This window comes from Hemibagrus wyckioides, linkage group LG08 (genome assembly GCF_019097595.1).
Source record: "Hemibagrus wyckioides isolate EC202008001 linkage group LG08, SWU_Hwy_1.0, whole genome shotgun sequence".
Taxonomy (NCBI): domain Eukaryota; kingdom Metazoa; phylum Chordata; class Actinopteri; order Siluriformes; family Bagridae; genus Hemibagrus; species Hemibagrus wyckioides.
This window is the reverse complement of record NC_080717.1, coordinates 4492568-4505144: the sequence shown is the minus strand read 5'-3', so window position 1 is coordinate 4505144 and position 12577 is coordinate 4492568. Positions and strand designations below refer to the sequence as shown.

The 12577-nt window shown below is 39.3% G+C and overlaps 1 protein-coding gene across 1 annotated transcript; it reads right to left on the bottom strand.

Moving 5' to 3' along the window:
• Positions 1-238: 238 nt before the first annotated feature.
• Positions 239-3034, bottom strand: hbegfa (heparin-binding EGF-like growth factor a). Its single transcript, XM_058398036.1, has 6 exons — positions 2840-3034; positions 1980-2210; positions 1622-1829; positions 1378-1533; positions 1197-1285; positions 239-1036 (listed from the first exon to the last, which is right to left on the bottom strand). Exons 1-5 carry the CDS (start codon positions 2877-2879, stop codon positions 1213-1215), a joined length of 708 nt encoding a protein of 235 aa, XP_058254019.1. The 5' UTR covers positions 2880-3034; the 3' UTR covers positions 239-1036; positions 1197-1212.
• Between the last annotated feature and the right edge of the window lie 9543 nt (positions 3035-12577).

Here is a 12577-nt window from a genome sequence, read left to right as displayed (position 1 = left end):
AGAAACCCAAACAGCATTTGGCTAGGTGAACTAGCCAGCTAGCATAACTTTTCCTTACATGCTGTTAATAACAGAACGGTTTTCACTTGTTAAATTAACACAGGAGTTAAACAGACAGTATCCAGGTTAGCTTGCTCGTGTAGACGTGTGAAGGAAACTCTGAGCCGATGAATAAACAATAGAAAAAAAATAAAAGTTCAAGAGATCAGGTTTTGTTTTGTTTTGTTTTTAATTCACATTTTTCCATTTTTTTTAACACTGTGAAAGCTTTTCTGGCTGAATAAAACCTGCTGTAAAACTTATCTGGTTTCATCATGATTTCTCACTAAGCAAGAAACTATAGATATTTGAAAGTCGGATGTGAACGCTACAAAAACATGTTGATGAAGGTATTTAATACTGTAATGGAGGGAGAAATGATTCGATGACACGCTGCTGAATTGTTCGAGATGCTTTTTGTCGTTTCTTTTGTAATATTTAAGAAATTTCTTTTTAATAAATACAGTATTAAATATATATATATAGATAGATAGATATATTTGTATATGACACATTTCAAACACATGGACAGTAAAATCAGAGCCTCTAAAGCGTAGTACAAATAAATATTTAAATAAATAAATTAACACTAGGGTCTCAAAAACAAAATGTACATAAATAGACATTTTTTTTTACAGGTAAAAATAGGTCGTTTCAGGGCTACGTCTCTTTATCAGTCAATGTCCGAACCCACAGTACGCGGAAATCTGCGTCCAAAACATGCCTCGATGCCTCAGTCCTTCTTCTTCTTCTCCTTCTTTTTCTTCTTCATCACACTGTAGCTCCATGGGGGCCGAGCACCGAGCTCCGGGTGCTGAACATCCTGATGAGTCCCGATCGCAGCAGACCGCTTGTGACGTCACGACTCAGACGACATCCGTAACGCTCTTTCTCTGTCTCTCTTTCTCTGTCTCTCTTTCTCTGTCTCTCTTTCTTTCTTGGCCTTCATCTTGTCTATTTTATTTTGAGGTAGAATTTCACAGACTTCACAGTCACCCTGAAATAAAACAGACATCCGTGAGATCAAATGTCACACATGGAACTAAAAGCGCAGCCTAACGATGACCTCATGCAGTCTGGGGATATTGTGCACACATTTTTTGGATGGCGTGTGTGTATATGTGTGTGTGTGGGTGTGGGTGTGTGTGCTGGCTTACCGTGAGCTCCTGTGATTTAGCGGTGCGTAGATGTGCCAAGCTTAACCTTCTCCTCGCTTTCTACATCGTATGTGCCTCGTTTGTGAAACCTGTCAATGCCAAATGACGTTAGTATTCATTTCATAGCACAAATATAAAATGTATAAATCTATGAGAGACCGTAGGCGCGTCAGAAACGAACCTGAGTGCTAAGAGGAGGCCGATGATGGTTAGACAGAGCGACGAGAGAACGACGGCCACGACGGCCAGGGCTGTCGTTCGATTGTAGCCTTCTCCAGTCGATCCCACGGGTAATGTGAAGAAGAGACACCTCTCTCCTGAGTAACCTTGATTGCATCTGTAGAAAAAGAATATGTTAAATTTAGGTCAAAAAAAGGGGTTCGAACTCATGAAACTCATCAGAATGTGAAAATGATCAGACTTACATGCAGGAAGGGCCGATCTTTCTCAGATACTGGCACGTTCCATGGATACAATAATCCTTATATTTCTTCAAGCAAGGATTCTTCTTCTTCCCTTTCCCCTTTCCCTTTCCTTTCCTTTCTCCTTTTCCTTTCCTCTCGCTCGTTTCACCTTTGCTCCTCTCTGCATTCAGCACCGTGGTGGGATCTTTAGGTTTGCTCGAAAATGCGACTGTAGGAGCAATGAAAACGTAAATTAAAATTCTTCTCACGTAATAATAATGTGTAAAAATTTCCATTTTCAGACATTTAAAGGGATTTTCTTTAAAATCCTGCAAAGCAGGAGTGCAAAGCAAAGCAAAAGCGTTTCATGACACCTTACCTTGAGGCATCTCGAAATCCCCCGACAGGTCGTATTCGTATTGTTCATCGTCGTCGTAGTAATATTCCTCCTCTTCCTCTTGCCGGTGGTCCTCGTGCTTGGTGTTGGCCTCAGCTGGCCTTTTGTCGTTCAGGGCCTCGGATGTGCGCAGCAGGTGAATCACAGTGGTTTGTGCAGGCTTCTCCGACTCGTACCTGTCTATAGATGCGCCGCCCGCCAGGGTGAAAATAACTAAAAACAAAAATAGAAGAGTTCATTATTCACTTCTGCACTTCTTAAATTCACTAGCTTCTGAATCCAGATATGGAAAGAAGCAGCTTTGTATGCATTTTTTCAGCTTTGTGTGCATTTTCCCCTGTTTAGCTATTATGATATATATATAACATGTCCAAGTTATGTAGTAACTAATATGAAAACGAACTATTCTTTCCTTAAAATAGGTCACACACCCCTGTCTACACCCCTAGAGGGTGCTCGGGCAGATTTACAAAACTCACATGCACAGACACTGATCTAATGCATGAACACACAGGTCAAAAATAAATAGATCACGTTACATTACATAAAGATTATTCTTAAATGGGCTGCTGACCAACTGAACCACAATGATGACCTCCAAGAAAAGATTCTTAGACATGCCGGCAACACTTCATACAGTTAAACTGGATAAAAAAATAATATGTCGTGTTCAAGGAATTCACTGATGTTATATCAACACTGTTGAAAAACGCCTATCGCTTTCATTTCAGGTGCAACATGGCACCGCATCCCACCCCGTCACGTGAAGGTGCGAGGGAAATAGGCATGAGGTTGCGTTCCACAGAATCACAGAAGGCTGAATGGAGCCTGGAATGACTTACCGAGCGCATGGGCGAGAACTGCCAGCACACACAGCTTCATAGTTTCCAACTTGGGTATAACAGGAAGAAGAAGAAAAGAAAAAGATCCAGGAAAAAGTATTCAGGATTGTTTTGAGTATTCCACAGAGTTCCGAGTTTTAATCCGTAGACGTGAGCCGGTGCTGAGGTCTGAGAGAGGAACGAGACAGAAATCAGTGCTGGAGCAGAGCGAGCATTTAAATAGAGCTGAAAGGAGGAGGAGGAGACAACTCCCTCCCTCTCTCTCTCTCTCTCTCTCTCTCTCTCTCTCTCACTCGCTCTCCCTCTTTCCTTCCTCTCACACTTCATTTCTTTTACAACATGCTGTCACAGAAGGCTTTTACTGCCAATGCTTACAATCATTTTTAACTTCAATATTTCATTCTAAAATCTTGCAACAGAAAATTCAACCTCTGTGCCAACCATACACTATACAGAGAAGCTATCTTGAGGGTTCTAAGCAGAACCATACCCTATAAAGTGCTTTAGATAGCACTGTATAGAGAAGAGATCTATTTTAAAAGTTCTGGGTCAACTGCTATGGCTGGCAAGAGACAAACGTTTACCTACCTAACAGTCCACTCGGTGGGTTCTGTGTAGAACCCTGCAACTGAGAGAGAACCTTTAATTATCCAAAGAACCAAACTACAAAGTTTTATGTAAAAACTTGCAAGAGAAAATTCAACCTCTTCACCAACTGTATACTATACAGATATATATATACTGTATAACTGTAAACTATACCTTAAGGGTTCTAAGCAGAACCCTACACTTTAAAGGGCTCCAGATAGCACTGTATAGAGAAGAGACAGCTTTGTATCAAACTAAAAATACTATCTTAAGGGTTCTGGGCAAACTGCTAGCGTTGGAACGAGACAAACCTTTACCTATCCTAAGAGTCCTATGCAGAACCCTGCAACTGAGAGTTCCAAAGATCATGACTTCAGAGTTACAACCTCTTTTTGGGTTACCATTCAGAGGAACCCTACAACATAAAGGGCTCCAAATAGAACAACTTAGGAAGGGGAAAACACTTCAACTATCCAAAGAATCTACCTACAGGGTTCTATTTAGTACCCTAGAAACTCAATGCAAAGACTTTTAACTCCCCAAAATAAACCTTGAAGGTTCTATATAGACCCCTGTACCATAATGAGTTCCACATAAATCCTCTTTGTTGCAGCGTTCTACATAGAACTCATAAGATACTGTAGGTCCTGATTTTCTGAATAAGGTTCCATATAGATTCTCTTTGTGGAGAGACAAACCTTAAGAGTTCTACATAGAACCCTGCAAACATAAAGGAGAAAGTTAGAATAAGAACCATGTACAGATAGGCTGTATTCAGGGTTCTTTGTGGACTCGTCGAACCTTTAACTATTCAGATACAACACAATACACAAGTCTCAGAGATACGGCAAAGGTTTTATTGATCCGATGTGACTTTATTTGGTTCTTTACAAATAAAAAAACCCCATAAATTAATGAAGTGCAAACTAAAAAATTCTAAAAATTCTAAAAAATTCTAAAAAAATTAAACTGATCTTAGCTTGTACTTAAACAATACAAAATATTGTTTTATTGATTTTTTCAGATAATTTTTTTTTTCAATCATTACCTTTTGACTTTATTATCAAATATATAGACTGTACTTTATGTAAGGAGTCCCCAGTTCCAGGGCAATAGGTTATCTGACAGAGAGAGAGAGAGAGAGAGAGAGAGAGAGAGAAAGTGAGTGAGTGTGTGTGTGTGTGTGTGAGAGAGAGAGAGAGAGAGAGAGAAGTAGAAAGAGAAATAGTAAGAGAAATAGAAAGAGTGAAAGAGAGATCTATCTATCTGTCTGTCTGTCTGTCTATCTATCTATCTATCTATCTATCTATCTATCTATCTATCTATCTATCTATCTATCTACAAATTATTTCATCATGTACAAATATTGAGTTTTGAGAACACAATGTTACTGATCTGAGTCCAATGCCCAGACACTGCCATCTAGTGAAACACAACACATGGTGTTACTTGATTAGAAATAACTAAAGGATGACTAAAAGGACTATCTTTATAAAGTCAAGTGAAAGTCAAGGAGCAGCAAAAACACCACAATCACAGTCAAAGCACTTTTAAGTCTTTTCTATACGATTCTGTATTTCTCTTCATGTGAACATCATGAAAGGTTTTCCATTACAGGCAGAAGCCATCTTTTGTTTTCTTTTTTCTTTTTCTTTGGGGGGTTCTTTTGAACAGGGGTGTGTAAACTTTTTCACAGATCAGACCACGCTGAAATACCAGAGAGCCAGTCACCAAAAAAAAAAAAAAATCTTTGGATTATACATAATAAACATGTATATACAATGTATATACAGTTCCCTCCGAAAGTATTGGAACGGTGGAGAAAATTAGTTTGTTGTTGCTAAAAACTAAAAAGTGTTTGAGGTCAAAATTTAGGCGAAGATGACACTTTCATTTCCTGATATTTACATCTACATATGATATTAATAAAATAACATAAACACGGCATTTTTGCTCAAACCTAAGGGTCCCCCCCCCCACAAAGTGTTCAAAAATATTGGAACATCAACATCATTTCAGGTTGCTTGCTTAATCGGATTGAACTACAAAGAGTTATGTTCTGTTTTAATTGTTTTTTTGTGAATCTGATGATAATCTAACAATTCTAGTTACACTGCTGACGTATTTCCATCAATCCATCTAAGGTCTTGAGAACTTTCAGCAGGTCCGTCACTGAATCCCACAGAAGACGTGTCGATGAGAATGCAGAAAAGAAATCTTTACTGGTTTAGTAGTGGGGGTTTTTTTATGCTTGAACGCTGCCAAGAGATTTTTTAAGGAATGCGCTTCCATTCAAGCCATGCACTTTTCTCCAGCTCCATTGGAAATTCTTCAAACTGTCTGTTGTTAATGATCTGCAAATGAAAAAAACAAATCATTCCTTAATCGTGGCATCAGTTATTTTCCAAAACATCTGTCTCGAAATACCAGTATTGAAATTTTTCACATTCCTTGTCCATTGCTCTAGTTTAAATAAAAAAATTAAATAAATCAGCCCATGTTTTAAATTAAAATGAGGCAAAAATATCCTTGTTGGGTTGCCAGATATCCTTTTTGGGTTGCCAAGTGCTACACTTTTCTCTCCTGGAACAATATGAGACCATTTATCACGTTCAATTCAATTCAAATTTATTTATATAGAGCTTTACAGAAATCAAGGTAAAGACTCAGACGAAGATCTAACCAGCAATCCTGAGGTGAGAAACCTCCTGAAAAGACATGAGACACTTAAGAAACTTTAAGAGAACATCTGGGTGATGGTGAAAAGTGAGTCGTTACTCGTCTGGAGAGTCCAGATGTTTTGAAAGGATCATTCATACAAGCATAAGCATCAGTTTTCGATGTTCTGGTTTGTCCAGGCTGCTTGTTGGACATGTCCAACATTCTCCAACCAATATACACACTCTCCCTCCTCTGGACATGTCCAAACCATCTTAATCTGTCCTCCCTAACTTTGTCCCCCAAACGTCCAACATGAGCTGTCCCTCTGATGTATTCGTTCCTAATCCTGTCCAACCGTGTCACTCCCAAAGAGAACCTCAACATCTTCAGCTCTGACTCCTGTCTCTTCCTCAGTGACACTGCCTCTAAACCATACAGCATGGCCGGTCTCACCACTGTCTTGTACACCTTCCCCTTGATCCTCTCTGATATCACACAGAGCTCCCGACACCTTTCTCCACCCATTCCAACCTGCCTGCACTCACTTCTTTACCTCTTTCCCACACTCTCCATTACTCTGGACTGTTGACCCCAAGTACTTAACCTCCTGTACCTTCTTCACATCTTCACCCTGTAATCTTACTGTTCCACTTCCCTCCCTTTCATTCACATGGCTAATATAAGCTTTACGAGGGATAAATTGATAAGGTTAATGATTGGTTTCTCAAAACAGTGATTAGTCTGGTCAGTGTTATGGATTTAACCGAGTCATTTGTCCGAAGTAGAGACTTTATGGTGTTTAGAGAGCGAGCGGACATGTTGACTGGACATCGCTCATGTTGATGAGAAGCTAAGGGGGTGTTTTTTGTTGATTTTGCATTTAATATTATTGCAGCATACAAAGACAGAAAAAACGTGTCTAAAATGATCCCACAAAACATTATAATTCCTTTCGAAATACTTATTACTGTGTGTTTTGATCTGTAGAACTGTATACTGTAATAAATTACACATTATACAATTACCCCTAGATAAATATATATATTTATATAATAATAATAATAAACAGTGCTCGGTTCAATCTTGAGCTCATTACACTGGTCAGTGTGAAGGCTATTTTCCTCCCACCTCCAGAAACATGCCACTAGGCAGACTGGGTACACTGGATAGGCACTGGTTATGAACGTGTGTGTGTGTGTGTGTGTGTGTGTGTGTGTGTGTGGTATCGTGTGAATTCCCCCACATCAGTATAAAGCGCTCACTGGAAGAATAAAGGAATGAATTGTGTGATGAAATGATAACGAAGCTAAATGTCTCCCTCTAGTGGTGTAATGCTGCAACTATATAACGATAATAATAATAATAATAATAATAATAATAATAATAATAATAATAGTGATACACGTTACGCGGTGACGTCATTATGGAATTGTTTACATTCATTGTTTATTGTTTTCCTGTGGGATGAATCTTTTTTTTATTAATCAGTCATCTGGAAATTAAACCAGTTCTTCACTGTATGAACAGTTTGAATAAAAAAATACAGATAACGGTCAGTATGAAGGAGGCTGAAGATCTAGCAGAAGGAGTGTGTGTGTGTGTGTTTATATTGGAGGGTATAGTGGAGGTTAGTTAGTTAGATCATGTTAGGTTTCAATAACTGTGTTCAGTTTGAAACACAAACATTTTTTGTGTTTTTCCAGTATTTTACAGATGGAACGACAAAACTTTCAAAGACCTGACGGTCCCTGGAATATTCCACAACGAAGGTATGTGTGTGTGTGTGTGTGTGTGTGTGTTTAGATAGAATACATGTGTATTATCTTAGCAAGTCAGTATCTCACTATCTGTCTATCTATCCGTGAGTTTTGTGTGTAGGCCTAGTGTGTAGGGGGTAATATTTTTTGTATTATAGTGTAGAGCTTAATATTTAGGGCATAGGGCTTAGTGTGTAGTGTGTAGGGTATACAGTTTAGTGTGTAGGGTGTAGTGTGTAGGGTATACAGTTTAGTGTGTAGGGTATACAGTTTAGTGTGTAGGGTGTAGGGTATACAGTTTAGTGTGTAGTGTGTAGTGTGTAGGGTATACAGTTTAGTGTGTAGTGTGTAGGGTATACAGTTTAGTGTGTAGTGTGTAGGGTATACAGTTTAGTGTGTAGGGTATACAGTTTAGTGTGTAGGGTGTAGGGTATACAGTTTAGTGTGTAGTGTGTAGTGTGTAGGGTATACAGTTTAGTGTGTAGTGTGTAGGGTATACAGTTTAGTGTGTAGTGTGTAGGGTATACAGTTTAGTGTGTAGGGTGTAGGGTATACAGTTTAGTGTGTAGTGTGTAGGGTATACAGTTTAGTGTGTAGTGTGTAGGGTATACAGTTTAGTGTGTAGGGTGTAGTGTGTAGGGTATACAGTTTAGTGTGTAGTGTGTAGGGTATACAGTTTAGTGTGTAGTGTGTAGGGTATACAGTTTAGTGTGTAGTGTGTAGGGTATACAGTTTAGTGTGTAGGGTGTAGTGTGTAGGGTATACAGTTTAGTGTGTAGTGTGTAGGGTATACAATTTAGTGTGTAGTGTGTAGGGTATACAGTTTAGTGTGTAGGGTGTAGTGTGTAGGGTATACAGTTTAGGATGTAGTGTGTAGGGTATACAGTTTAGGATGTAGTGTGTAGGGTATACAATTTAGTGTGTAGTGTGTAGGGTATACAGTTTAGTGTGTAGTATGTAGGGTATACAGTTTAGTGTGTAGGGTGTAGTGTGTAGGGTATACAGTTTAGTGTGTAGTGTGTAGGGTATACAATTTAGTGTGTAGTGTGTAGGGTATACAGTTTAGTGTGTAGGGTGTAGTGTGTAGGGTATACAGTTTAGGATGTAGTGTGTAGGGTATACAGTTTAGGATGTAGTGTGTAGGGTATACAATTTAGTGTGTAGTGTGTAGGGTATACAGTTTAGTGTGTAGGGTGTAGTGTGTAGGGTATACAGTTTAGGATGTAGTGTGTAGGGTATACAGTTTAGGATGTAGTGTGTAGGGTATACAATTTAGTGTGTAGTGTGTAGGGTATACAGTTTAGTGTGTAGGGTGTAGTGTGTAGGGTATACAATTTAGTGTGTAGTGTGTAGGGTATACAGTTTAGTGTGTAGGGTGTAGTGTGTAGGGTATACAGTTTAGTGTGTAGTGTGTAGGGTATACAGTTTAGTGTGTAGGGTGTAGTGTGTAGGGTATACAGTTTAGGATGTAGTGTGTAGGGTATACAGTTTAGGATGTAGTGTGTAGTGTGTAGGGTATACAGTTTAGGATGTAGTGTGTAGGGTATACAGTTTAGTGTGTAGTGTGTAGGGTATACAGTTTAGTGTGTAGGGTGTAGTGTGTAGGGTATACAGTTTAGGGTGTAGTGTGTAGGGTATACAGTTTAGGATGTAGTGTGTAGTGTGTAGGGTATACAGTTTAGGATGTAGTGTGTAGGGTATACAGTTTAGTGTGTAGTGTGTAGGGTATACAGTTTAGTGTGTAGGGTGTAGGGTATACAGTTTAGTGTGTAGGGTGTAGTGTGTAGGGTATACAGTTTAGGGTGTAGTGTGTAGGGTATACAGTTTAGGATGTAGTGTGTAGGGTATACAATTTAGTGTGTAGTGTGTAGGGTATACAGTTTAGTGTGTAGGGTGTAGTGTGTAGGGTATACAGTTTAGTGTGTAGTGTGTAGGGTATACAGTTTAGTGTGTAGGGTGTAGTGTGTAGGGTATACAGTTTAGGATGTAGTGTGTAGGGTATACAGTTTAGGATGTAGTGTGTAGGGTATACAGTTTAGTGTGTAGTGTGTAGGGTATACAGTTTAGTGTGTAGGGTGTAGTGTGTAGGGTATACAGTTTAGGATGTAGTGTGTAGGGTATACAGTTTAGGATGTAGTGTGTAGGGTATACAATTTAGTGTGTAGTGTGTAGGGTATACAGTTTAGTGTGTAGGGTGTAGTGTGTAGGGTATACAGTTTAGTGTGTAGTGTGTAGGGTATACAGTTTAGTGTGTAGGGTGTAGTGTGTAGGGTATACAGTTTAGGATGTAGTGTGTAGGATATACAGTTTAGGATGTAGTGTGTAGTGTGTAGGGTATACAGTTTAGGATGTAGTGTGTAGGGTATACAGTTTAGTGTGTAGTGTGTAGGGTATACAGTTTAGTGTGTAGGGTGTAGTGTGTAGGGTATACAGTTTAGGGTGTAGTGTGTAGGGTATACAGTTTAGGATGTAGTGTGTAGTGTGTAGGGTATACAGTTTAGGATGTAGTGTGTAGGGTATACAGTTTAGTGTGTAGTGTGTAGGGTATACAGTTTAGTGTGTAGGGTGTAGGGTATACAGTTTAGTGTGTAGGGTGTAGTGTGTAGGGTATACAGTTTAGGGTGTAGTGTGTAGGGTATACAGTTTAGGATGTAGTGTGTAGTGTGTAGGGTATACAATTTAGTGTGTAGTGTGTAGGGTATACAGTTTAGTGTGTAGGGTGTAGTGTGTAGGGTATACAGTTTAGGATGTAGTGTGTAGGGTATACAGTTTAGTGTGTAGTGTGTAGGGTATACAGTTTAGTGTGTAGGGTGTAGTGTGTAGGGTATACAGTTTAGGGTGTAGTGTGTAGGGTATACAGTTTAGGATGTAGTGTGTAGGGTATACAGTTTAGTGTGTAGTGTGTAGGGTATACAGTTTAGTGTGTAGTGTGTAGGGTATACAGTTTAGTGTGTAGTGTGTAGGGTATACAGTTTAGTGTGTAGGGTGTAGTGTGTAGGGTATACAGTTTAGGGTGTAGTGTGTAGGGTATACAGTTTAGTGTGTAGGGTGTAGTGTGTAGGGTATACATTTTAGGATGTAGTGTGTAGGGTATACAGTGTAGTGTGTAGGGTATACAGTTTAGTGTGTAGTGTGTAGGGTATACAGTTTAGTGTGTAGGGTGTAGTGTGTAGGGTATACAGTTTAGGGTGTAGTGTGTAGGGTATACAGTTTAGGATGTAGTGTGTAGGGTATACAGTTTAGTGTGTAGTGTGTAGGGTATACAGTTTAGGATGTAGTGTGTAGGGTATACAGTTTAGTGTGTAGTGTGTAGGGTATACAGTTTAGTGTGTAGTGTGTAGGGTATACAGTTTAGTGTGTAGTGTGTAGGGTATACAGTTTAGTGTGTAGGGTGTAGTGTGTAGGGTATACAGTTTAGGATGTAGTGTGTAGGGTATACAATTTAGTGTGTAGTGTGTAGTGTGTAGGGTATACAGTTTAGGATGCAGTGTGTAGGGTATACAGTTTAGTGTGTAGGGTGTAGTGTGTAGGGTATACAGTTTAGGATGTAGTGTGTAGGGTATACAGTTTAGTGTGTAGGGTGTAGTGTGTAGGGTATACAGTTTAGGATGTAGTGTGTAGGGTATACAGTTTAGTGTGTAGTGTGTAGGGTATACAGTTTAGTGTGTAGTGTGTAGGGTATACAGTTTAGTGTTTAGGGTGTAGTGTGTAGGGTATACAGTTTAGTGTGTAGTGTGTAGGGTATACAGTTTAGTGTTTAGGGTGTAGTGTGTAGGGTATACAGTTTAGGATGTAGTGTGTAGGGTATACAGTTTAGTGTTTAGGGTGTAGTGTGTAGGGTATACAGTTTAGTGTGTAGTGTGTAGGGTATACAGTTTAGTGTGTAGTGTGTAGGGTATACAGTTTAGTGTGTAGGGTGTAGTGTGTAGGGTATACAGTTTAGTGTGTAGGGTATACAGTTTAGTGTGTAGGGTGTAGTGTGTAGGGTATACAGTTTAGTGTGTAGTGTGTAGGGTATACAGTTTAGTGTGTAGGGTGTAGTGTGTAGGGTATACAGTTTAGGATGTAGTGTGTAGAGTATACAGTTTAGTGTGTAGTGTGTAGGGTATACAGTTTAGTGTGTAGTATGTAGGGTATACAGTTTAGTGTGTAGTGTGTAGGGTATACAGTTTAGTGTGTAGTGTGTAGGGTATACAGTTTAGTGTGTAGTGTGTAGGGTATACAGTTTAGTGTGTAGTGTGTAGGGTATACAGTTTAGTGTGTAGTGTGTAGGGTATACAGTTTAGTGTGTAGGGTGTAGTGTGTAGGGTATACAGTTTAGTGTGTAGTGTGTAGGGTATACAGATTTAGTGTGTAGTGTGTAGGGTATACAGTTTAGTGTGTAGGGTGTAGTGTGTAGGGTATACAGTTTAGTGTGTAGTGTGTAGGGTATACAGTTTAGTGTGTAGTGTGTAGGGTATACAGTTTAGTGTGTAGTGTGTAGGGTATACAGTTTAGTGTGTAGTATGTAGGGTATACAGTTTAGTGTGTAGGGTGTAGTGTGTAGGGTATACAGTTTAGTGTGTAGTGTGTAGGGTATACAGTTTAGTGTGTAGTGTGTAGGGTATACAGTTTAGTGTGTAGTATGTAGGGTATACAGTTTAGTGTGTAGGGTGTAGTGTGTAGGGTATACAGTTTAGTGTGTAGTGTGTAGGGTATACAGTTTAGTGTGTAGTGTGTAGGGTATACAGTT